General features: G+C 46.2%; 2 protein-coding genes across 3 annotated transcripts in view; one reads left to right on the plus strand and one right to left on the minus strand.

The window, feature by feature from the left end:
• LOC146355443 (E3 ubiquitin-protein ligase TRIM7-like) lies at positions 1-12,670 on the minus strand. The gene is made up of 5 exons (XM_084830623.1): positions 12,549-12,670; positions 8,459-8,613; positions 4,295-4,384; positions 2,309-2,392; positions 1-1,238 (listed from the first exon to the last, which is right to left on the minus strand). The coding sequence occupies exons 2-5, from the start codon at positions 8,529-8,531 to the stop codon at positions 715-717; spliced, it is 771 nt and encodes a 256-aa protein (XP_084686749.1). The 5' UTR covers positions 8,532-8,613; positions 12,549-12,670; the 3' UTR covers positions 1-714.
• Positions 11,408-25,962, plus strand: part of LOC146355444 (uncharacterized) — a 21,829-nt gene continuing 7,274 nt past the window's right edge. For both annotated transcript variants that reach the window (XM_084830576.1, XM_084830577.1), the window contains exons 1-4: positions 11,408-11,534; positions 20,470-20,549; positions 21,795-21,921; positions 23,896-24,006. In XM_084830576.1, the coding sequence (XP_084686702.1) occupies positions 20,478-20,549; positions 21,795-21,921; positions 23,896-24,006 (310 nt within the window). In that variant the 5' untranslated portion in view covers positions 11,408-11,534; positions 20,470-20,477. The remainder of the gene's footprint in view (positions 11,535-20,469; positions 20,550-21,794; positions 21,922-23,895; positions 24,007-25,962) is intronic.

Consider the following 25,962-nt stretch of genomic DNA (forward strand, 5'->3'; position numbering starts at 1 on the left):
TAAAATCATTTTAATGTTAAGATTTCTCTCTTGTACTATTCAAAGTGCTCAGGGCAGGATAGAGAATTAGCACAGTAGGATGTTTCCTGGTTCCAATAGCTCACACACTTCAGTTATGCAAAACACCCGCTCACTTTTGTAGTTTGACTTTTAGCACTGGAAGATCCTGTTTGTAACTATGGAGAATGAACTAACTGCCCCTGAAGTCTAGGCCTCCACTTTAGGGGCTGTTGTGGTGTCTTCCTACAAAGAGACACATTTTATTTATTTTTATTTATTGCATTTATACCCCGCCTTTTTTCCTCTCGCAAGGAACCCAAGGCGGCTTACATTATCCTCCTCCTCTCCATGTTATCCTCACAACAACAACCTTGTGAGGTAGGTTGGGCTGAGAGTCTGTGACTGGCCCAAAGTCACCCAGTGAGCTTCCATGGCCAAGAGGGGATTAGAACCTGGATCTCCCAGCTCCTAGTCCAACACTCTTGCCACTACACCACACTGGCTCTCAGGGGAGTCCTCCAGGATCATAGAGTTTAGGATAGTCTAAGCAGAAACAGGCAACCAGGTGCCCTCCAGCTGTTTTGGACTACAACTCCCATAAGCTCCAGCCACCATAGTCAGGGTTTATGGGAATTGTAGCCCAAAACATCTGGAGGGCAATTAGTTGCCTACTCCTGGCTCTAGAGATGGCCATTTTGTGTTGATTTCAGTGCCTCAGGGATGCAATATAAGTTCTGTTCCGTCCCACACACGGAACCAGGGATAGATCATTTCCCTAGAGAAAGAAGCTGACTGGAAAGTGTAGAGTGAAAGCTTCGTTTCAGGATTGAAAAAATCCACCAGCCCTTGGGTGTAATCCAGAAACACGCGAATCTGCCGGGGCTTCTTGTCAAGATGAAGCCGTGTGTGTTGTGGGGCAGTGAAAGCCAGGTAGTTCCCCTTTCCCCAATATTCTCCAACACCCCAGATGCCTTCGGTGGTGCTGAAGTCAGGCAGTCCTTCTCTCCTCACAGACTGCTTGGCAACCCCCACAGCCCATTCCCCATTACCCTTCACTTCAACCTCCCAGCAGTGTTGCCCTGAGTTGAACCCCTTCTGGCCCAGCACCCAAACACGCTGAGTGAATCTCTTGGGGTTTGGGGGAAGGCTCTGCTCCGCCTCTCCCCATTTTACACTTTTCTGATCCCGAGATACGACAAGCCGTGGATGAGCAGAGTCTGGATCCAGAGTCACATGGGCTGCAGTGGAAAAAAGACGGTAGGTAGACGATGGTAGATTCCATCCCTAGGGGAGAATTTGGTGGCTCACACTGTGGCAGAAACAGTAACAGGTGATATGGTTCTTGCTTCTTCCAGACGTAGACAACCTTAAAAATCCAGCCAAGGGGCAGCATCAAGGGTATGCATGGTTGGGCACCTGCCAAGGGCTCACACCCCAGTAGGGGCCCACTGATAAGAGCCCCCTGGACTTGCTCCACCTGTTCACCATTACAACCTGCTTGTTGACCTGCCTCTCACTCCAGCCCAGACAATGGTGGGAAGGTAGGGAGAAGGAGGAGCAGTAGATGCCCCTGCCTACTTGCTCATTCGCTCTCTGCCTGTCAAGCAAGCAAGTGGTAGCAGTGATGAGCAAGTGGATGAGGAACAAATGGAGTTGGTGACAATGGCAGCGAGAAGGTCCACTCATGGAGGGAGGAGGCCCACTCAGGATGTCTTGCTCCAAACACTCTAAAATCTGGAGTCAGCACTGTTTCCAGCTGTTACTAGATTCCAGCTCCATTTGAATATCTATATTTTAATAGTTTTGCTGTGTGTGTCCAATGTATAGAAAGCATAAGAAGCTGTCTGTAACAGGCTTGACAGTTTGTAGTTTTGTCTACTGTGCCTTAGTTGAACTTCACCAGCCTTGTTCTAAAGTACTGTAGGGAATTTGTGGGCAGATATTGTTGGACTCCAGCTTCCATCAGCCTCATCCAGCATGGTGCATGATCAGGGATGAGGGGTGTTGTAGTCCAGCAACATCTGGAGGGCCACACAGGTTTCTGAACCCTGTGAGATCTTGAGGAGACACCTCCATCTTTGAGGGCCACACAAGGAATTTTTTGCGATGCAGCTTTTTCTACCATAGTGTTATAGTAAACAAAGACATTTTCCTGCTGCAGTCATTGACTTTATACCCTCCAACATTTCAGATTTAACAATCGGGACATCCGTGTAGCACCCTAATTCTTGTTTCAAGCTGCTGTGGTGGTGGATTGTTGCAGGCCTTGAATTCAAGAAGCGGACAAACAGAAGGGGTTTAAAATTACCTGTTGAATTGCCTGGGACCCAATCACAGGAATTGGGTGAAGTCGATGGGCAGGAACCATTTTCCACATTTATGTTCTGGAAAACTTAAAAAAAACAAAACAACTCAGGTTAGTGCAGACCCATAGCCAGTTTAAAGACTGGGGGTGGGGGCTGCCAAAAAAGTAGGCGGCAGTTCATCTGGTTTGCAGGCCTTTTAAAAGCCAAATTATAAACTGTTTTTTTTCTTATAGAATCATGTGTTCTTATAGAATCATGGGGTTAGAAGGGGCCTACAAGACCTTGGAGTCCAACCTGCTGCTCAATGCAGGAAGCCTGATTCCCAGGCGGTCTCCCATCCAAGTACTAACCAGGGCTGACCCTGCCTAGCTTCCAATATCAGATGAGATCAGGTTTATTTGATTGTAAAAAATGCAGGGGGAAGAGAAAATGTATGGGGGCAGAGCCCCCCCCAAGCCCCCCCCCCCGGCTATAGGCCTGGTTAGTGGGGTGTGTGTGTGTGTGTGTGTGGATGTGGGTCTATAATTACATAGGTTTAGAGCAGGGATGGGCAATTTGTGGCACTCCACATATGGTTAACCGCAACTCCCAGCAACCCCCTCACCATTGGCTATGCCAGCTAGAACCAATGGAAGTTGCAGTCCACGAGAATCTGGAGTGCCATACATTCCCCACTCCTGGGTTAGGGCAACCTGGAGGTCACCTGTTTCCTCTACAACTGTGAAAAAGGTTGCCGCCACAACTTCTTCGATGGCCAAATGAGCATTGTCTTTGTTCCACCAGGTGGGAGAGGAGAATCACAAAGGGAACATAGAAGGAATAGGACAAAATACATTGTGGCCACATCTTAGCCTTAAAAAGAGGCAGATGTGATCTCCAGTTGGCAATTTGACAACTCTTGATGCCACCATCTTGCTAGTGAACAAAGGGCCTGTAACTTTAACTTTTCCATGACAAGCAGAGCATCAAGAGGCGAAGGTCTTTTCTGGCATGGAGATATAATGGTGAGGAAAGCTGCACATGTCTTTTATGCTGATGACACAGCACCTCAATTCCTCCAAAACTATTATTCATAGTATTTTCATCACTGTTCCACTGGATGTGCTCACAGTGACATGCAACACAAAAATAGTAAACATATAATAAATAAAATAACTCTAGAAACAGAAAATACTAAAATAAAAATTAACCTGACAAAAGTCAATTAAGACTATGGTCAAGAGAAAGCTGTTTGCATTTTTTTAAAAAACAAAAAAAATCTTAACCTAAAGCCAATAAAGATAGAAAGAGGTGGCCTCAGGGATTTCTATAGGAAGGGGCCAATTAAAGCTGAACCAAGTAAGTTTGCTCTTAAAGGCAGAAGAGTAGGAGCTGGTAAATATCTTGGAAACTCTGAGCTGAACACGTGTTCTAGGAAAAGTTCTCTGGGAAAAATGTTTTGTTTTGTTTTCAAAGTGGTAGTGTAGCTTTGGCAATGACATAGAACAGGCTATTCCTCAAAGTTCTTAAAGGCAACATAATATTCCCTGTTGATACATATTTACTTATTAAATCAATTTATATAGCACTTATCATACCTAAAAAATCTCTAAATGGTTTACAAAATCAGACATGAGAATACAACATCATAACAAATACAAACAATAATCAGTAAAACATTTAAAACAACCCCCCACCAAACCACAATAATTAATAAACAAACTGGCATCAGTCCCTTAATGGCATCAGTTCCTTAAAATAGGGTTATTAAAATGAGGCTGCTAGTCTTTCTTCTTCACCCTCCCACATCAGGTTAACATCCAGAAATGTAACAGGTAAAGCTTTTCCTGACATGGGGATAAATTAACAGGCAAAGTTTCATCTACTATATTTTGCTATATTTCACCTGTAAAGGACATGGCAGAAGGACTGAGGAAATATGTGGCAATCCACAACATCTTAAAATATGTGGCAACACTGAAACATCTTAGAATACAGTAGAAACCTACCTAGTAGAAGTGTGATTAGGGCCACGTTTAGAACAATACTTCCTACCAGCAAAACCCCCAGTGTGATTTTCCAGCATTTTGAACAAGAACCTGTGGGATTTAAATTGAATCATGAAAACACAGCTGCAGCTGCTTTGAGTTTATGAAAAGCACACTTCAGAATTGCAACAAAATGTTGCAGTGTAGAGCACTCCTCTTCAGGGTTCCAGCTGGATATGCCTTTTTCCAGGATATTCCATTACATTTAAACTCTGGGTTCCAATTCTGGGTTGCCTCTCCTCCAACAAGCCAGAGTTCCTGATTTGCACACAATGCATGCAGCAAGAGCAATTGGACAGTGTGCACCAGGACGCTCACTCTGTCATGACATCCGAACTGGATGTTATATAATCGGGGTGGGCAACAGATGGCTCGTGGGCCGCATGTGACCCCTCCAGGGCCATTTGTGCCACTCCCATGTTCCTGTTGCTCCTGCTGCCCTGCTGCTGCTTTGGCTCCCACCAGTCCACCAAACAGCTGTTTGGTGGGCTGGCAGGAGCTTGAGGCTTCAGGGAAAGAGGGTATGCAAAGCGTCATCCCCACGCTCCCTCTTTCACTGGAGAATCAGGCCCCTGTCATCCCGCCAATCAGCTGTTTGGCAGATTGGTGGGAGCCTGACGCAGCAGAGGAAAAGGGAGTGTGCGGGGATGACGCCTATCTCACCTCTTTCCCTGGAGAATCACATCACTTCCATGGGGAGCAGCATTAACCTCCCTCCCATCCCAGCAATATCGCTCAGTATCGCCTCCTGAAGACACGTTCACCCAGGCTTTCTGTAGCTTGTAATTAACTGTGTTTAACCATATGCTGCTCCATCTTACTGATCCTTGTATTACTTTGTATTGTTATTATAGTTGAAACTGTTTTTAATAGTGTATTTAAATGTGATTTTTAATATTTAGATGTAAACCGCTCAGAGATTATTATAGTAAGTAGTATATACGTATTATTAATAAATAATAAATAAAAAATATCACTGAGATGGGGGGAGGTGATCTGCAGTAGGAATCCAGGGTGGGGGGAAGTGTGTGTGTGAGTGTGTGATGCCCACCAGATTGTTTATGTATAAATCACTCATTTAATTTGCTACTAAGGCATGACATACTTGCCCAGACCCTGTCGTGAGGAAGTGCACCACAATTACACAATTATCTGAACACTTCTTAAAAATAAGCATGACATACTTTAAAAATAACTTTCCAAAACATTGTGTCATAGTGGTGCACTTCCTCACCACAGCACCTGCCAAGAAGCATAATTGGCATGATAGCGTCCCTTTAAAAACCATAAGACCGTTGCTTATATAAGCTTCTTGCTTAAAAACTGGGGTGCAGGGGTGTATGAAACCAAACTAATGATTAGACTGGATGCTGTTTTAGTTAGAAGCTGGACTTTGAACAAAAAGTTGCAAGTGTGGAGTGCTCCTGTTAAGGACTACAACCACTCGGTGGAGGCTCTTGGCTCCGATGTCACACTTGTGTGTGCTCTTGGCACACGCACACACACACGCACACACACAACACACACCACCACCACCACCACCAACAACAACCCCTGAGAGGAACCCCACAAACAGCCCAATGAGAGCTGTTTCTGGGGTCCCTTCCAATGAGGGGACCCCATATACAGCCCAATGCTTTGCACCTTGGATAGCTCCTTTAGAGTTCTGACTGAAACCTGGAGCAGATTCACCGCCCTACTGACACATTGGAGCCAACAGCTTCCACGGCAACCACTCGTGTCCTGTTTCAGGATAGTCCATTAATCCCACCCCCGCCAGCATTCAGTCAGCCAGCATTCCATAGACACTGGGCATAATCAGCCCTCACTGGGCTGTTTGTGGGGTCCCCCTTCTTAGGGGTTGTTGTTGGGGGGGGTGTTAGAAAAAATGTTTTTGTACTTCTGAACACTTTGGGGTTCCTTCAAGCCTGCTGACAACCTCCCTCTTGCACATAAATGGTACCATACATAAGGAGCCACACATATAATGTTGCTATTAGTATATAGCAGGCATCTTGCAGCCCTCCAGATGTTTTGGCCTATAGCTCCCATCAGCCCTAGTCAGCATAGCCATTGTAGGAGGGCTGCAAGATGCCTGCTATATACTAATAGCAAAATTCTATGTGTGGCTCCTTATGTAGTCAGAATGGTACAAGTTGCCCATCCCAGTATATGCGATATATATAGGACGGAGTTTCTTACTGGAGAGATGATAGTATTCATTATTCCTATTATGTTGTTGGTATGATCATAGGATTAATAGCTGCTCTGGGTGGTCTGTTCCATCCTCTAGCCTTGACCAGTGGTTTGTGGAGCTAGGAGAGGCAGTAAACTGGCAAGTGGATAGACAGCGTCCTCTTCTTCCATTGCCTAAGCCCAGCAAAGGCACAGTTGGGCTTCAGTAGCTGAAGGAAAAGCAAGCTGTGTTTGCACGTGCCTGCCTGATCCTACATGGACGGTCTCTCCCAGCTTCACAAATACCTTTGGCTTGAGGTGAGTGGCTTTTTGCAAGACTGGGGCAGTCCAGCGTATGTCCAATGAAATGAAGTCAGGTGGTTGTAGGTCCACCTGAAAAGAAGTAGGTGGCATCCCACCCAGTTAAAGCACTGGAAACACATAGAAACAAGCCAAGCTTAACCCACCCCTCTCCTTTTTATGTGGTCTGTCCAGCTGGCAATCTTATATCCCAGTTTCCCCATCATTGGCTGGTTTCCTGTTACAGAAGGTGCTATTTCTGTTGCAAGCATCTCCACTTGAGAAATGGGGTCCCAAGTAGCAGGGCTGGGGAAAAGTCTACGTGATGTCTGATTGGGAGATGAATATTCAAAATGGCTGCAGCACACACCCAGCACACTCCATGGCAAATAATGGGTTAATTAACACATGATTTGCTACTGTTACATGCAAACTGGCTCTCTCTCTCTCAGTGGCGGCTAGTGTGAATTGGGGTTGGTGGGGCAGGGCAGATACTCAATATTCTACTGTGATTGTGGGAGGACAGCAGAAGAAGATCATGTGTGGCAATCGACAACTGCATGCTGTGCATCAGAGCAAATATACCTGGTTGTGGGGGGATTTCTCTGCCACAAGTGGGTGGGGGAGAGGCAGAGGGTCGCCATCCCATTCACCCCAACTATAGAGCCACCTCTGAGTTCTCTCTCTCTCTCTCTCACACACACACACACACACGCACGCACGGGTCTTTTTTTCCCCAACCCTTAAAACCCCCGGGACAGAGATGGAAAGACAATGGTGAAGTCACTGGCATAACCCACTTGTGGGTCTCAACCCATCAGCTGACATCCAGTGACCAAGGTCCATAGGAACATAAGAAGCTGCCTCATGCAGAGTCCGACGGTTGGTCCATCTAGCCCAGAATCGTCTACACTGACTGACAGCAGCCCTCCTGGGTTTTAGACAGGAGTTTTCCCCCAGCCCTACTGGAGATGCCAGGGACTGAACCTGGAACCTTTTGCAAGCAAAGCAAGTGCTCTGCCTCTGAGTGATGGCCTCTCCTCACAGAAGGTGCTAGGTTTTGTTGCAAGCATTTCCACTGAAGAAATGGAATCCCAAGTAGAAGGGCTGGAGAAAAGTCACTACCACCACTAGTGTGAACAGAGAGGACTAGGCTGATGGACCAACAGTCGGACTCCGCAATAAGACATCTTCCTAAATATATGATGCTTAATTCTTATCCCACTCTCCCTTCAAAGATCTCAGGGCAGCATACATAGCTGCTGCCTTTTAAACTCCCAACATCCCTGTGAGGTAGATCCATTTGGAGGAGAATGACTGCCCAGGGTGAGCTTTCTGGTTAAGCAGGGATTTGAATCTGGGTTTGCCTAGTCTTAATCCAGGGGTGGGCAACTGGTGGCCTTCCAGATGTTTTGGTCTAAAACTCCCATCAGCCCTAGCCAGCATAACCAATGGTTAGGGATCATGGGAGTTGTAGGTCAAAACATCTGGAGGGCCACAAGTTGCCCACCCCGGCTCTAATCCAACACTCTTCACCACTACGCTATACTGACTCTCCTAATAATAGCAGCAATTTCATTAGGAAATGAACTATTTAGGCATACATAAACAGCCAGCTAAAGCTAACAGTGCCCCACTTTCAGTCAATACCTTGTTCCTTTTGGGGATCAGGTTGTGTCCTTCTTCCTGGTTCTATTGACATATATCCGTCTGCATCCTCCATTTTCCTCAGGGTTGCTTTCAAATAAATCTAGTGAGAAGCCAGCTTTGCGAGGGAGATGATTCCTCAAAGTTAGACTTTCTATCTTTGGGAAGGGAAGCAGAAACGTTTTTGAGACTACTCAAGCCACACAAAAAATTATGCAAACGTCAGTGCAAACATCAGGACACTCTTCCCCCAAACCAGTGTGGATAGGCCTTCAACTGCCACTGGTGTCATCTGAAGCCAGCCATGTAAGACATCATGAGCAATGCATCCTTCCTCTTTTAGGCTTGTGACCATATCACTTACCTAAGAACCACATCACACAGATCCACTAAATAGAAGCAGAAAACATTGGATGCCAGAAAGAAACATAATGGCACTTCCATTCTTGTATTGTTTGATTAAATTGTTTCATACATTCACATGTACTGCAGACAGCCCCAATTTTCTCTTACCCCTTTATGAGCCCCTTTATCTTTCCCCAAACCCTCCAAAGCAGGATAGGCTTGGGGGCTCATCACACAAGGCTGTTTATTTCACAATTTACTGGAGCTTCTGTTTCTGCATTCTAAGGGAGATAAAGATCAGCTCTTTACACAGACAAACAAGTTCTCCACAGCAGCCTTGGGGCAGAGAGCAAGAGGTGAATCAGTGGGTCTCCCAGCCAAGAGAGCTCTCCTCCCAGTCCAGGTCAACAGGCAGACATGCTGGAGGAGGGAATGGGGAGCAATTTTGATTTTCCTGCTCTTCTCAATGGCTTTTTCTTCCCAGACTTTGGTTATAGCAAAACCGCACATTTACACACAAGTTTTAAAGCAGATTTACATTTAAATAGTGGATTATCTCAGAGTTGTTGTTGTTGTTTTTAGCAGGGATAAAGATCAGATACAGCTGGATGTGCCGTGGAGGTTGATGGTGTCATGTAAATGACCAGCAAACTTCCATGAATGACCAATCACGATAAATGACATGTGTAAAGACAGCCTGAGAAATAGTGACTGGTGAGCTTGAATAGTGAACCTGAAGGCTGAGCAGGGATTGAATCCATGCCCAAGCCCAACACTCTCCAGTCATTATACCACATTGTGTCTCAGTGTGGTATTGCCAAAGGTGGCTTTGACTCAATGGTGGTTTGAACTGATCTTTTCACTGTTTTAAAGCAAATCACTTTAATGGTTAAAAACAGCTTATACATAAATATAGTAAATAAGGCAGCAATCCTATGCTCCCTTAAAGAGTGATTGAAGGGCTGTAGGACACTGTAAACCTCCCTTCCCATGGTGGGTGGGCGAAGCTGGTCTGTACTTGGAGGGCTCCCAGTGTACGTGCAGGAAGCTCCACCCGTTTCTGAGCTGGCTGTGGTGTTCTGAAGGCTGTGGGGGACAAAATGGGGTGTCTCAGGGGTGGATTGGGGGAGGTTTTAGATCCAAAGCCACTTTATCCCATGGACATACACCGAGAACACAGAGTCTCCATTGATGCAAATAGAAGTTTTTTTTCTCAGCTTAACAGCCATGCAGGGGGCAATTTTCAAGGATGATTGCAGCCGGGGAGAGAAGGGTTAACTCTCCCATTTCCACATGCCGCAACACACACACGCGCACACACACCATCTTCACCTGCATGGCAATGAAAGGGGTGGGGAATACTTTTCCATTGGTTTGGGATGATCTGGTCTAGGATGCAAATTAATTGAATAATGTATGTTATTTGAGATGATTTGGATGAGAAATGCATTGGCTGGCTTTGCCTCCTGTGAAAAATTAACTAAATCGTAGTTATTTCTATATTTGCATATATAGATATAAATTAACTTATGCAGATTTTATATAGATTTGTGTCCTATGGGCCTGGACTCCAAATCTTTGAACTGCCTAGCAATGCCCCAGGTACTAATTATAAAGACCCTGATGCTGGGAAAGACTGAAGGCAAAAGGAGAAGGGGACGGCAGAGGATGAGATGGCTAGATAGCATCACGGATGCAATGAATGTGAACTTGAGCACACTCCGGGAGAGAGCGCAGGACAGGAAGGCCTGGCGTGCTATGGTCCATGGGGTCACGAAGAGTCGGACACGACTGAACAACTGAACAACAACAACAAACAGCAACGTGCAGGACATAGTCCTGTTCTAAGTGGAGATGGAAGGAACTAAACTTACTGGAGGGGAGGGGCAAAATAAATAGCAAAGTTTTTGCTGGCCCACTTTTGTGTACATCATCCTAAGGTGGAAATGTGAATCAAGAAGGAGGAGGACCCTCAATATTTGTTCACCAATTGAACAAATCAACAGATCCACAAGTGATGTATATTACAAAAAGCAAAATTATACACTCAGAATTAAAAATATAAATAATTTACCACGAATATGGCTTATATGTACACCCCACAGAACTTGTTTATACAAGTAAATACACAAGGTCTCTAACAATGGACCAATCACTTCTTAAGAATGCAGTAAATTGTAGTGACAACCATACACAATTTAAGTCCAAAAATCGCCATACAGCAATAATAAACAGCAGTAGGTTGTATTTAAACTACACTTGATACAGACATAACAATAGGACGGACACTGAGTGATTTTATCCTGGGGAAAAGCAGGACTCCTCTCCCTATTGTTTTGCATTTGTGTTTTACCTGCTTTCTTGGGCATTATTGCTATGCTTGTTACTCTTTTTCAATATTTTATTGATTTTAATCCTACATGCCGCTTTGCACATTCACGGAACGGAAAGCGGAGAGAATACGCCAAGACAAGCCCTCATAAAATATGGCACCTGAAAAAACTACACCTCCCAGCAGGTACTGGGCTTTCGGTCAGCCTGCCTCTTGAGTATCCCGACTTTTGATTGGTGAGATAGGGGGCTGAGGAGGGGAGTAATTGGCTGAGTCAGACAATCGGTATAGTTTCTGCACGGTCACAGGAGCTCCAGGCCAGGGGTCGGGGTCTTCGCGGGCGAGTTGTCAGAAGAAAAAACTCTCTGGAGGAACCTCGAGTCTCGCCGCTCGCAGATGCAGGTGAAGCGGGCCGGGCCGGGCAGTGAGGAACTTTAGTATAGCGTTTCCCAGAACTTGGAGAAACAGGGCTGTCTCTTCCTTTTTGTCGACTTCATCCCCCCACCCCTTTGAAATAAATCTAAAGTTGGGAAATAAATGGACAGCACTTTGAATCCTCCTGTGGATTTGGGAAAGGGAGTGGGAGAGAGGAAAAGGAGCAGAAAAGACGGAGGAAAGACCAATTTAAGAACTCTTTCTATGACAGAGGCAGGGCAAAACATAGTTACTCAAAGAGTTTCATTTTAAAAAATGGGTAAAAGTAGGATTCACGAAATCAAAAATGGATCCTCTTGATTATTATGTGGTTTGGAGGGTTTTCCCCATAGAGATCATGAGGATCTATACCTGAGATCCATGTTTTTGTACAGTGGCAGTGCAATGATAACCAGATCCATGGTTTGTCTGGTGCAATCCCTGGCTGCAGATATGATTTGATCATATTTTTGTGGTATCCACACCAAAAATCATTAGGATCCATGCTTTGGATGTATGTTTTTGAACCACGGTGGCACTAAAAAGGTCAGATCCATGATTTTCAAGGTTCAGTCTGTGGAGGCAGAGGTGATCTGTGATTGGATGGTGGTTTTAGGGGTAGCTCCTGTAAAAAAAAATCATGTGAAATTAAGAGATCTGTTTTTGATTTCATGGATCCAGCTTTTACTTCTTCCTCGTTATTATTCCAGTTAGTTTGTAAAAGTGTGCGTCACAGAGCGGATAACTGCTCTAGCAACCTACAGAGAGCCCTGCTAGATCAGACTAAAGGCCCATCTAGTCCAGCATCTTTTTCACACAATGGAACAGGTACCCTTCCACTCGTGTTCCCAGCAACTGGTATACAGAGGTGTGCTGTCTCCATGTCTATGTGCCCTGCATATAGACACTTTTCAGCCAGTTTAACGCAAGCCTCTCTTTAAATCCCACAATTCTTTACTGAACAATCTCTTTCAATGGAACAACAAAGAAATAGTAACTCACAGTCTACAGGAAATAAGACGGTTGTCACCAATGAAAGCTGGGTCCAGTGGGAAATTATTGGTGGATGCTAGATAAAAAGGGGTGAGGCTGTAAAGACAGTCTTCTCTCCCAGGTCTTCTGAGCCTTCTGCTTCTTGGCTGGCTAGGCTGAAAGTAAGAAAGACTCCAGCCCAAAGGGAAGTATCTACTAGTTCATCTCAGACTGCTAGGATCCAGCTACAGCAGGCCTGGCTAGCAGATCCGTGATCTCTCCACCCACAGTAGAAACATATGCATTTCTTATACTTTAATACAATACAGAGCTGGGGGCAGCACACTCCCCGCCAGGAATTCTTTGAATTCCACTATCCCTCTTTTTATATTAACAAAATATAACACTGATATCAACTGATATCAACTTTAGATAAGAATAGTTACTGTCATTACCTATAAAGCCCTACATGGCTTGGGACAACAGTACCTGACAGAATGCCTCTCCCGGCATGAACCGACCCATACACCATGCTCTACATCTAAGGCCCTCCTCTGGGAGCCTCCTCCGAGGGAGGCTCAGAGGGTGGCAACAAGGGAGAGGGCTTTTTTGTTGGTGGCTCCCCATTTATGGAATAATCTCCTTGATGAGGCCCACCTGGCACAAACATTGTCATCTTTTTGGTGCCAAGTTAAAACTGCCCTCTTCTTTCAGGGATTTGGCAGTGTATAATGAATCTCCTGATTCTCCCTGGCTGATTATTTCAAATTGTTTTAGATATATGTTGTTGTGTGTGTGCTTTATGTTTTATGTCATTATGTGAATGGTTTTTATATTTTATATTATGTAGTTTAATGGTTTTTAATTTTTGTGGAACTGCCCAGAGAGCTTTGGCTATGGGGCAGTATAGAAATAAAATTATTCTCTTTTATGCCAGAACTTTTTCGGAACACACTAGAAGCACAACTTCAGTGGCTGGCCTCATGAATGTCTTTGGGATACCTCGTTTGGCTGTTCGTATCTCAATTTTGCAGACCTTCCCATCTACTCTGGGAATGACCTTTGAGATTATTCCCATAGGCTACACTACATCTTGCCTCTTTCTCCCTCAGGAGAACAATGTCTCCTTTCTGCAAATTGGGTTCAGAGTCCTGCCACTTTGGGTGACTCTGTAGTGTTGTCAAGTACTTGTTTCTCCATCTCTTCCAGAAGGCGTTGGCCAGTAATTGCACCTGTCTCCACTGCCGCTTGTAGAGGTCTTTGGCATCAAATAGTCCTGGAGGGGCAACCCATTTTCCTGTTTTTTGTGTAAGCGAGGTGGAAGGTGTCAGAATCACTGGGTTCTCTGGGTCAGACAAAACAGGAACTAGTGGCCTATCATTGATCATAGTTGCCACCTCTGCTAGGAGAGTAGTTAAGGTGAGAAAATGAGTTCCTGTCAGCATAGAGTCCAGAATTCTGCATGCAATGCCAATCAATCGTTCCCATGCTCTGCCCATATGAGAGGCATGGGGAGGGTTGAATAACCAAGTGTGGTTCTGAATGCTCAAAAAGTGACTGAGGACCGGGTCAAACTTGTCCGCATCTTCCTAATTCTCAGCAGCCTCCTATGAAGTTGGTGCCGCAGTCGGATCTCAGCTGTCTGAGTGCTGCATTGGGCCCAGGACTGAGCCCTGCGGTACCCCACTCATTACCTCTCCCCAGTTTGAGAAGGTCCCATTGATAAGCACTCTTTGAGTCCGATTCTGTAGCCCAACTGTGGATCCACTGGATCGTGGTTTCATCTAGCCCACTTTGAGCTAGTTTGCTCATCAGGATATCATGGGGCACTTTGTCAAAAGCTTTGCTGAAGTCGAGGTATATGATGTCTACAGCATTCCCACTGTCCACAAGGGAGTTTACTTGATCAAATAGTTATAGTTATGATAATTATTCTGTCCCTGCTGACTAATCCTCTCTCTGGTAAATAAAAGGTTAACTTGCTTAACCTGCCTTTAATTGCCCTTTGTCACTCCTACATCTTATTTCCCCTCCCCCTTTTTTCTCCTCCCTCTGCAATGAGGTGCTGTTTTATTTTCCAGCAGCTGAGAAGACCATGTATATTCCTTTTTTTTTTTTTTTAACCTTGAATAAAGTTTTTTATCCTTTTTCACCTTGACTGTAAGTCTTAACAGACTGTTTCTTGCAACTGCTATCTGGAAATTTATCAGACTGCTTCCTAATATTCCCATACCCAAAACCTGCAGCTCTAATTGCACCTTCAGTGAAGTGACGTCCTTGATGCTGGACACATTCACGATCATGGTGCACTAACAGCGTAGTGATGTGGTGTTGTGCTGGTAGGATGATTGGGTTGCACATTACTGATTCTAGCTTGGCCTGATTCAAGTGGCCTCCAACACTTAGTAACCCATCTTCATCGATGAGTGGGCTTAGCTTTAGCAGAGTGCTGTTCTGGGGATTGTTCCTTCCTTCTCTGACACAATGGATCTCTGTTGGGTAAACTTCTTCTTGGATGCTTTGCAAGATTACTTTCTCTGCTGCAGTTCCTCAGGCGTCTGTGTTTTGGTGCACTGGCGCCAGTGACGGCAAGTGCTAGATGTATTGTCTTGTACACGATGGAAGGATTGTGCATAATGGATTAGGTGTGCTACTCCTTGGGAGAGTGGTGACCACTCAGGAAAGGAAAGGAAAGGTTCCTCCTGTGCAAGCACCGAGTCATTGCTGACTCCTAGAGGGACGCCGCTTTCGCTGGCATTTTAACGCTCAAAATGGTGTGTTTCTAGGCAGTTCTCTGGGGCAGTCTTTGTTTTCAGGCAGGTGACTTCTGAACGGATTTCAGCCTCTTGTTCTGGGTCTTGAAGCACTGTGTCACCTAGGGTGTGTCTCTTTCTTCTTAATGGCTGAAGTTCTCTATCAAGAGAAAGGTCTTCCTTTACTGTGAAATGTTCTGGGCATGGCTCAAAATACAAGGTCCGACCATTCTTGAACACACTTGTGAGGTAGGCACTTGCATTACTTGGCTTGCAGAGCTGAGCTATACAGACATTTCCCACAATGACCCATCCAGGGTCATACTTAAGGGCTGAGGGTGCTTCACTGGGCCTGTTACATTGCTGGCGAACCTGATGGGTCTGCATGACATCTCTTCCAAGCTGTAATAGTATTTGAACCTCTGGGTTGAGAGGCGGAGTGTGTTTCGCTATTGCAGTCATAGAATCATAGAATAGAATCATAGAATAGTAGGGTTGGAAGGGGCCTATAAGACCATCGAGTCCAACCCCCTGCTCAATGCAGGACTCAGATGAGGATGACATAAAGCTGCATTTGGTGTAGGGATCTCTTCCTGTTGTCTGGTATGCTGTCACATTCTATCAGCGTGGGAAGGGGAAAGAGAACCTTGTCATCACAGGATGATACCCAAACACTTGTGGCTCTTCTCCCTGCCATCTTGGCGACACCCATGCATGTCTTGATTGTGTAAGGAATTTTGTCCCCATAAAGATAAAGCATGTTGAAAAACTCAGGCCTTGCCAGTGACTGATTATACTGGTCATTTAGCACAACATATAATTTCATAGATTTCTTAGGCTGCCCTTCCAGAAACTCTTTGGCTAGGCATACTTTGGCACAAAACTTGCCTTGCCTCCCATTTCCACATACTTGGGTGCACTTTGCCATAGTGTCAGGTGACTTGGCTCCTTCTCCAAGTTTGGTGGCATGGGCTTGCTCTGTCCTCTCTGTGCTGTGCTTGGTGATGGGAGAGGCAGGCTGGGAGGGGTTGGTTCTTTTGGTGTCTGGATGCAAGGCGGTGTTATGCCTGTCACTGTTGCATTCTTCACATTTTATGGCAACTTTGCATTCCTTAGCAAGGTGTTCTGTAGAGGCATGGCACCTATAGCAAATCTTGTGGTCCTTTAACAGGGCCTTACGTTCTTGGGAGGGCTTTTCTCTGAATCCTTGACACTTGCTTAAAGGGTGAGCTTTCTTGTGCAATAGGCAGAGTTGGTCTGGACTTTCTACCTTCTTGGACCTCAGTGTGGCACCTGCTACATCTGTCTTCTGTATAGTCATGGCTGGACTGGGTCTGAAGTTACGTGATGATGGCTTGTCATAGTTAGGATTGCTGGTGCTTGGTGTAGAGAAGTCAAAACAGGAGTTATTCTTCTGTTGAGCCATTTTCTTGATAAAGCTGACAAGGATAGAGAAAGGAGGAAAAATGTCTTGGTATCTTTCTCTGTATTTCTCAACCACAGAGATTCACTTTTCTTGGACTGAGTGTGGTAGCATCCCTATGATGGGCTTTTGTGACATGTAGTGGTCAAGGCACAAGAACCCTGGGAGGTACAGCTCTGCTTTTGCTGCTGCGATCTCTTGCAGCAGGTCTGCTAGGTCCCACAACTTGTGGTAGTCTTTGTTTGGAATCTTAGGAAAATTTCCTAATTTCGTCAAGAGAGTGTTTTCGATCTCTATGGATGCTCAATAGCCTGGCTCCAATCTGTTTCACACCCGGTTCAGTGCTGCGTCTGGGCCACCTATGCAGGATGCATGGCTCCGCTGTGCTTGGGTTGCTGACTCATGTCCCAGCCAGGTAGTAATTAGAGTAAGTTCATCATTGACCGTAAGTCTTATGTCCCTGATGGCATTCAGAAACTTGTTTTTCCAGAGCCTTCTGGATGATCACTGAATTTTGTAAGTCCTCTGAGTAACAGGTCCCATTTAGACAACTGAGCAGCTAGGTCACTGGTGTCAAAGGCATCCCTCTGGGTGCGCTGTGGCCTTTGACACATATTGTAAGACCCTGCATGCTGCTTGAGAGGCACTGGCCGTGTCTTACTTCGAGGAACATACATGTCGGGTCTTCCTGCTGGTACCTCCAGTGAGGTGTGGTCATCAAAGAGGGACTCAGCAACGTATGACATGGGGCGATACGACCATGTTTGGCTGTTAGGGCTTTGCTCTTTCTGACCAGTCTGATGATCTCTTTTGATGCGTGAGTCTGGAATGCGGGGCTGGCTGGGCACTGCCACATGCCCTGGCAGGCGTTGAGTGAGTTGTGCCGGCTCATCTTCATCCATCTGGGACGTGGGGGGCTCATTCTTGTTGGGCTCAAGCAGAAACGCACACTCAGCTGACACATACTCTGCTATCCTGATCCACCTCGCCTAATTCTTCAGGCTGGAAGTCCACCTCTTCACGTTTTATGGTTCCTGGAGGGCTTTAGCAAGGGCCGCTGCTTCTGCTGCCACCTTTTCCTCTTTAAGTGCAGCCAAGGTTGCAGTCACTCTGGTTTGTCTGTGGAGTTCCTCGGCCTCAATTTCTGCCCTTTTGCGTGCAGCCTCGGCTTCACAATCTGCAGCTTCAAATTGCACCGCCTTTTCTATTTTTGCATGCTCCGCACGTTTTCTTGCTGCTGCTTCCTGCGAGTGCTTGTGCTGCAATGGCAGGAGCGTTGCTACTTGCCTGGCTAGACCCGCTAGACCTCCCTGTATGTCTAGACGAAGTCTTGGAGCTTGATGGTGATGAAGCTCTGGACGAGGGACAGCTTTTACCTTTGGGCTCTGGAAGGCTCTCTCTTTTACTAATTGTTATGGCAAGGGATGGGTAGGGATGGGCGGAACCCCTACCTTTTGTTCCAGGGGGGTTCCGCGGGGGAGGGGAGGCGATCCGTCCCTCTCTCTGGAATCCTCTTTGGCTGGTGCTGCTCCGTGGTGATTCCGCGGAGCCAGCTCCATATCGCCAGTGATATGGGCGGCTGCCATTGCCGTGCCATTTACGGCTGCATTTAGCTTAATCTAAGAACTTTATGGCCGCAAATGGCGTAGTGGATGCCATTTGAGTCCGGAGTCAGCCTCAGCCAGTGATACGGCACGGCAATGGCGGCCGTATGACTGGTGCTCCGGAGCCGCCGGCAGGGAGGATCCGTCCGGGAAGGATTCCATGGGGAGGTGGAGGTAAGGGATCCTTTCCGCCATGGACTCATTGGGGCCCGTGGCGGAATTCTCTGACATCCCTAGGTATGGGTTGCAAGGCTTCCAGAAGCTCTCTCTCCTCTGCAGCCAGGATCTGATTTCTTAAGTTGGACTGGAGGTTAGCAACTAGCTTCTCACGACTGCTGCTTATTTCCTTTAAGCTTTATGCCTTGCACAAACTTGTATCTTTATACAAGGCCTTTGTATCAACTGCTGCCATTCAGCACAGCGCTTTGCTGTGCTGCCACTAATATGCTGTAATTCGTCTGCATGAGATGCTTGTTTGACCATCTCCATAGCACTTGCTCTTCTCAGCCATGCTTCTTTCAGCCTCTTGCGTCTCCAAGAACTCTCTCATCTTGGGGGTCAGTTTGCAGACCCTTTCTCTTGACTGACTTCTATTGCTCCGTGATTCCAAATGCTCTGTCATAGTAGTGGTTTGCTGTTTAACACAGGGTGGCTTAGGGGCTGTTGCAGATAGCAAACTTGGGCTCATCCTTCTAGAGCCAAGCTTAAGCCATCATGTTCACTTAGTGAGTCTCCTTACTTCACCTCTGTGTTTGCCCTGTGGTCTTATATGAGAATTGGACACTGACTCAGAAGTAACTTCTCTGGGTGACTGACTGCTTGCTTCTGGCTATGGCTGAGGCCTTTTCCCTTCTGCTCTGGAGGCTCCGCAGTCCTTTTTGAACCCCTTTTCACTTCTTTCACCTAGTTTTACTCTGGAATCTGATTTACTGTCTTTTTACTCTGGAATCTGAGTTACTCTGTTTTTACTGTCCTGTCTATGTGGACTGCATATAGACACTTTTCAGCCAGTTGAACTCAAGCCTCTCTTTAAATCCAACAAACAATTCTTTATTGAACAGTCTCTTTCAATGGAATAACAAAGAAACAATAACTCTCAGTCCACAGGAAACAAAGAGGTTGCCACAAATGAAGGCTGGGTCCAATGGGAAATTAATGGTGGATGCTGGATAAAAAGGGGTGAGGCCTGGTAAAAACATAGTTTTATCTCCCAGGTCTTCTGAGCCTCCTGTTTCTTGGCTGGCTAGGCCAAAAGTAAAGAAAGACTCCCAATCAAAGGAAAGTCTCTACTAGTTCATCTCGGACTGCTAGGATCCAGCTACAGCAGGCCCGGCTAGCAGATCCGTGATCTCTCCACCTACAGTATAAACATATGCATTTCTTATACTTGAATACAATACAGAGCTGGGGGCAGGACAAGAGGTATCCTGCCTACATGAGGTAATATATAGCTGTCATTACTACTAGATTTGGTTGTTGTGGTTGTAAGTAGACACAAAGCTAATGAAGGCTGTATGAACACACAAGGAGCTCTGCTGGATCAGACCAAAGGCCCGTCTAGTCCAGGGTCCTGTTTCCCAGAGTGGCCAACCAGATTCCCCCATGGGAAGCTCACAACAGGACATGAGGGCAATAGCCACCTCCTCCAACTACTCTTATGTTGCATGTAAAATGAAGAATGAATGGCTCCTCACGTTGGATGGATTAAAAAAAACACCGCTGTGTAAAAACAGCACTGCCCATTCAGAAAACCTCAGAAAAACCTTTCCTCCCCATAGTTCTCCTCATCCTCTCCATTGTCGTCTTCTTCGGTGAGACCAGCAGCACCTGCCAAAGCCCCCATCCCAGCTGTGGGCTCTCTGTCAGGTTCCCAGGCATCTCCAGGTGAAAGGTGTTCAGCCAACAGTGCAGGGGAGGACCCCTCTCTGCCTGGGTCCTTGGAGAGCCATCGACAGCTTCAGTAAACAGTCTGGGCTACATTGTTTGACTCGGCATAAGGGCGTTTCCTAGCTGTGTAATATCTGAGATGCTTGAGTATCCTGCCCCTTCCTTTTCTCTGACCTTGACATGTGCTGAGTAAGAGAAGAAAGAGCCTCAGGGTCTGTGGCAAACAGAATGTGTTTTCAAAGGCCTGTATTACTGAGATGTTCCCCCTTTGTTCTCTCCCATAGAGTGAAGAATGACATCCAAGTTTCGACCACGATTGCTGCCTCCTAGGACAAGGAGAGAGGGTGCAGTGGAGCCAAGCCAGGTAGGAGATCCTTGGAAGCTAATGCTGAGGAAGATGGGGAGAAGGAAGGAAAGAAGGACCTGTTTAAGGAGAGTGAAGCTAGCTGAGAACACAAAGCTTTCTTTCTTCCGTTTGTCCTAGTGAACAGAAAAAGGATCAGAGCAAAAGGTCCATCACTAGTGTAGGAAGCCTGCAAGCCGGGCATGAAGGCAATGAGCCCTCCCTTCCTCTTGGCAGTCAGTATTGAGAGGCCCCATCCAGGTGTTATGGCTCATAGTTATGCTTAGACTTGCATGCCATGAATGACAATTAAAGGCCATCTAAGCTTGCAACCATCTCCACAACCTGTGATGGTGGGACACTCTAGAAGAGTTTGACTGCCAGGTTCATAGACTAGGGATAAGGCAGCTTCCAATGCCCCTAATGTCCCCAAGACCCTGGGTGAAGACCGCATGACGTATGTGAACACGACTCTCTGCCCACACCATGCAGTCTGCATGGGGATGACACATCTCATGCAAATCTTGCTTCTGCACGTGAAGCTGAAACAATCTATGCAGGCAGCACGTGATGATAAAGCTATTCCTGTACTGGAGTGGTCACATCTTTGAATGCTACTGCTGCCCCATAGGAAAAATAATCCCCTGAAGGTGGGAAATGATCTTTTCAGAGAGAAGGTTAGGCTAGAACCATTCTGTCCTATATCAGTTACTATATTTGTATACCAATTCCCCATATACAGTACACTCAAAGCTGTTCACAGCAAAGTATGATGAAAAACAATATTTTCCTGTCCGTACTCAAGGAAAGTGAGAATAATTTCATAACAAGCAAGTTATGAATCAATAGCAAGCCAGTAATTTCATTACGGCAGAAACACAATGAAAGTCCCTGGACTTGCCAGTTAGCATCAGCAGTGGAGCAAGGCCTTTTAAACAGCTTCAGAGGGAGGCACCTGTTCCAGGTGCCACTAGTAATAGGGCAAAACACCCTCTGGAGTGGCAGCAGAGCCCTCTCCCTTGGCGATGACTGCAGCAAAAGGAGCTGCGGTCCTTTTGGGGTTGGACTCGATGGTGTTATAGGCCCCTTCCAACACTACAGTTCTATGATTCTATTCTACGAGCCTCTCCAAAGCAGTGCGGGGGGGGGGGGGCAGGCCTAGTCCCAGGTGTTAGTGTGAACAGGGCAAACCCCTCACCTAAATGGTAGGTAGCAGAGCTTTCTGTCTTTGATGCTTTCCAGGGAGCTGCTTTCTATTTCTTGCAGGGGCTGGTGGCCTTTGAAGATGTGGCTGTGTATTTCACGGAGGGCCAGGGGGCTCTGCTGGGTCCAGACCAAAGGGCCTTGTACAGGGAGGTCATGGTGGACAATTATGGCAACGTGGCCTCGTTGGGTAAGGAACTTGGTTCCTCATTTCGTAAGAGCCTGGATGTTCCTCCGTCTCTGGCTGCATTTTTTCAGTATCTTTTATTTTACAGATGATTATTCTGTTTGTTATGGCACAATCCTATGGCCGCTAGACAGTGGCTAGATGGCCATAGGATTGTTCGGTTTTTGGGAACCAACCTCAGAGCCTGTTCTCTGAGGTTGGTTCCCAGAAAACTGCCTCCCTGCCCGCTCCCCTGCCCCCTCGTAGGCGGCGTGGATCATCCCCAGGCTCTGCACTCGGAAGAGCAGCACGGAGTGAGGCAAAAGGGGGCGTTCCTGGGGGTGGGGAGCGTGGAAGTGCCGGTACGGTGCTTCCTATGCATCGTTCGGCCTCCCCACATCCCTGCTCCAAAGTCCCGCGGCTAGACAGCTGAAATTGGCCGTCTAACCCCAAATGCAGGGCGGCTGGAGCGCAGAGGAGAAGATCCCCTCCGCGCTCTGCTTGCCTGGCATTGGATAGGCAGTCGCTTCCGAATTCAGAGGCTGCTGCCTAGCCTCATACGATTGCTCCCTCCATGTCTTGGTTTCTTCACTTGGCTTTTTCTCAACGTAACCCAACAGATCAGGGTTGCATGATATGCTTCCCTTCTTCCTTGTATACAATAACAATCTATGACAGACTATAGGTGACAGAAGGTCTAGTTATTACAGAGCATTATTCGTGCACCTGCCCCATTCTCATATAAAGTGCAATTTGGGGGAAGTAAAGGAAAAGGAAAACAAGAGAGAGAAGCTTCCTGAGACCCCCCCCTTCATTCATTCATTCATTCACACCACACACGCCCTTCATTCATTAATTCATTGATTACATTTCTAAACCTCCCAATAGCCAAAGTTCTCTCAGTGGGTCACAAAAATTACAAGCCTAAAATACAATATGATAAAACATAACATCTTTAATATACAAAAATGTAAAACCATTTAAAACAGTTAAAAACAATTAGACAACAATATACATGGACCCGATAAATAACAAATATTAAAAAGCTCCATCATATGCTGTAAAATGCATGAGCGTAGAGGAAGATCTCAACCTGGCACTGAAAAGATGACAAGGTTGGCAATTGGTGGACCTCACTGGGGAGAGCATTCCACAGTTGTGGGGCCACCACTGAGCTCCCTGCAAATGATTGCTCAGGTCCATCTCTCCCTTCCTGGCTCAGATACTGGGAGTGATCCAGGATGACCTAAAATCAAGGTTTGCAGGAGCTCATCAGAAGCCTTTTCTAAGCCTAACTGCAGCATGTAGAGCCAAATTGATGGGTTGCAATTTCAGAGGAAAGAGTTGACCTGCCCCATGTGCTGCAACACCCCGCCCCTTTATTATTTATTTATCAGTTACATTTCTATCCCACCTTTTTTCCTCTTCTTGCAAGGAGCCTAAGGCAGCTTACCTGATCCTCCTCCTCTCCATTTTATCATCACAACAGCCCTGTGAGGTGGGTTAGGCTGAGAGTAAGTGACTGGCCCAAAGTCACCCAGTGAGCTTCACGGCCAAGTGGGGAATAGAGTCCAGGTCTTATGAGTCTCAGTCCAACACTCTAACCCCTACGTCACACTGGCTCCCCTACGCAACAATTGACCCCTATGTATCAGTTAACCATGAAGAAATCCTCCCTTTGTATGGGTATGTGTCTCTGTATATGAGCATCACTGAGAGAATGAGGGGGAGAGGTGGTGAAGAGACATGGGGTCTTTTTGGGTTAGCCCTGTCCGCCAGGGTGGGTAGGATTCTTGTTCGGTGCTGATGCGGTGATGGAACTGGGCCAAGCATGGCAGAAGAATTAGTTAAGACAGGGTGGGTAAAAAGTGATGATTTTGTTCTAATCATTACAATAGATCATGTTACAAAAGGTAATTGTGGGGTTCCTTGTCTGGAGGTTTCTTAGAGGGCTCAGGATAAGTGATGATATTCCCTCTTCTCTTCTTTCCTGAGAAGGCTTTCCCGTTGCCAAGCCTGAGCTCATCTCCCAGCTGGAACGAGGGGAAGAGCCGTGGGTGCCGGATTCTCCATGCTTGGATGGAATGGAGACCTCCAGGGCCCACTCAGGTGAGGGGTAATTTCTTGATACCGTGGAGTTCTGATCTCCCCCCCACCCCAATTGCATTTTAATATGTTGAAGTCTCTTCTTTTTAATTTTTAAAAATTATTTTTCCATTAAACAGATAAACAAAACTTTTAACAATACTTTAGAGTACAAGTGCTTATACTGTATAAACGTCCACCTTCAGTTCTGTAGTGCCAAAGCTACACTAGATAGAAAGAGTTGCACTAGGTATATATTCAAATCATAATACATTACATCTCTCCAAAGCAAATTCTGTGTGACTGGAGGTCTGAAGTCATTTCTTTTCTTTCTTTTTTTTAAACAAAAGTAAATAATGGAAACCATACCTTTATGAAACTATCTTGCTTGGTCATCCACCTGATCCGGGGTCACCAACATGGCACCTGCGGGTGCCTGCAAAAAGTTTATTTAATTTTTTTTTCCTTTACAAAGAAATATACATTAATGGATTTGTATATATCCTAACAATAAATACATATGAAATGCATACAACTTTCTGGTAATTATACACAGGTTTCAACAAAAGTGGACCAAACATCCAAATAAGTATCCATTTGAAGGTGGCGTCTATATGCCACCCATTCAAATACTGATTGCATTGTAAAGTCCTCAATCCATTGCATTATACAAGGTGAGTGTTTATCCTTCCAATGTGGTAATATCAGTCTTTTAGCTGTCAAAAATACACGGAGAATTCATGTACGCTGACCATGTGTTCATTTCCATGAAGCAGGTAAATAATTTAAAAGGGGGTGTACATCAGTAAATATGCCAGTACAAAATTTATCTGTGTAATAACCTCCTCCCAAAATGGAGCAACTACCGGACATTGCCATAACATATGTTTTTAAAAAGCATTCGCTGTATTGCACCTCCAGGAATTAGCTGAATTAGACAATCCTTTATTAAAGAGACGTTGCAGTGACCAATAAACATGAAACAAACGTTTTTGCTGAATAAGACTCAGCCTAAGATGCACAAATGCGACAGGCAGACGTCAAAGCAGCAGTCCACTGATTAGGTACTTTGTGGTGGTGCCCGCAGCAGGTGTGGGGCTGAGCTGTGAGATAGGGTTTTTCTTTGCTTCTCTATTTTAGCTGTGGCGTTCTAGGGAAGGTGCATCGGGGTGGGCGTTTCCCCTTTGCCTAACTTGGGGGTGGGAGGAAGGGTCCGGCTGGGGATACCTAATCACAATGGCCATGTGTAAAGTTGTGCGCCCATTGAGCAGAGTGGGTGAACCCTTCTTGTATTAGTTCAAATAGCATTGAGAGGTGTCGCTCTTCTCCCATTCCCATGACTTTTAATCTCTGCCTCTCCTCTCCCTTCCTTTTGCGTTTTTCCTGCATTGCATGGCCCCTTTCAGATGTCAGCTGAGGGGAGGGTTGTGCCCCCTTATTGTACAGCCCTTGGGTCTTTAGATGCTTTCTGTTCTCATGGAGAGGTGAGTTGGTGTTTGGGGCTACTGTGCATGTGGGCGCAGGCCACATGCAGCCCACAGGAGGCCTTCAGTGTACCCTGCATGGGTGCCCAAGTTGCCACTGCTGAGTTCCCTCCACCAACTCCTGCCCAATGACTGCTAAATTCTCCTGCAAATTGTGCACACATAAGCTCTGGGGAAGAATGCAGTTTTCCAGGGTGCAGGGAAGCACGCAAGAATGACTCTCCCCATGTACCATCCTCCCCAAGTACTTCACGTTCCCCTCAGCCTGCTAGAGAGCTGACCAGCACACTAAAGCAAGCATGATTGTGATGGGGAGGATGGTGTGGGGAGGGTCAAACTCTCTGTGAAATTCCACTTCCCCATGGCCCACCAGTCAGCTGGGGTGGGCAGTCCTGGGACAGTGAAGGGGAGGGTTAGAACTCCCCCTTCTTCCCCATGCTCCTGTCGCCCGTATGAATGTGAGTTCCTCACAGTCTGTGGGGAGGAGGTGGGGCTG

This window comes from Heloderma suspectum, chromosome 2 (assembly GCF_057233095.1).
Source record: "Heloderma suspectum isolate Gila_16-S chromosome 2, 16-S_ref, whole genome shotgun sequence".
Taxonomy (NCBI): domain Eukaryota; kingdom Metazoa; phylum Chordata; class Lepidosauria; order Squamata; family Helodermatidae; genus Heloderma; species Heloderma suspectum.

Excerpts from the sequence above, each read along its gene's own strand:
- LOC146355443 (XM_084830623.1), bottom strand. The coding sequence starts at position 8,531 with ATGGAGGATGCAGACGGATATATGTCAATAGAACCAGGAAGAAGGACA. Across the intron at positions 4,385-8,458 it reads TGATCCCCAAAAGGAACAAG|GTTCTTGTTCAAAATGCTGG; the intron begins GTATTGACTGAA and ends TAAATCCCACAG. Across the intron at positions 1,239-2,308 it reads GGTCCCAGGCAATTCAACAG|CCCATGTGACTCTGGATCCA; the intron begins GTAATTTTAAAC and ends TTTCCACTGCAG.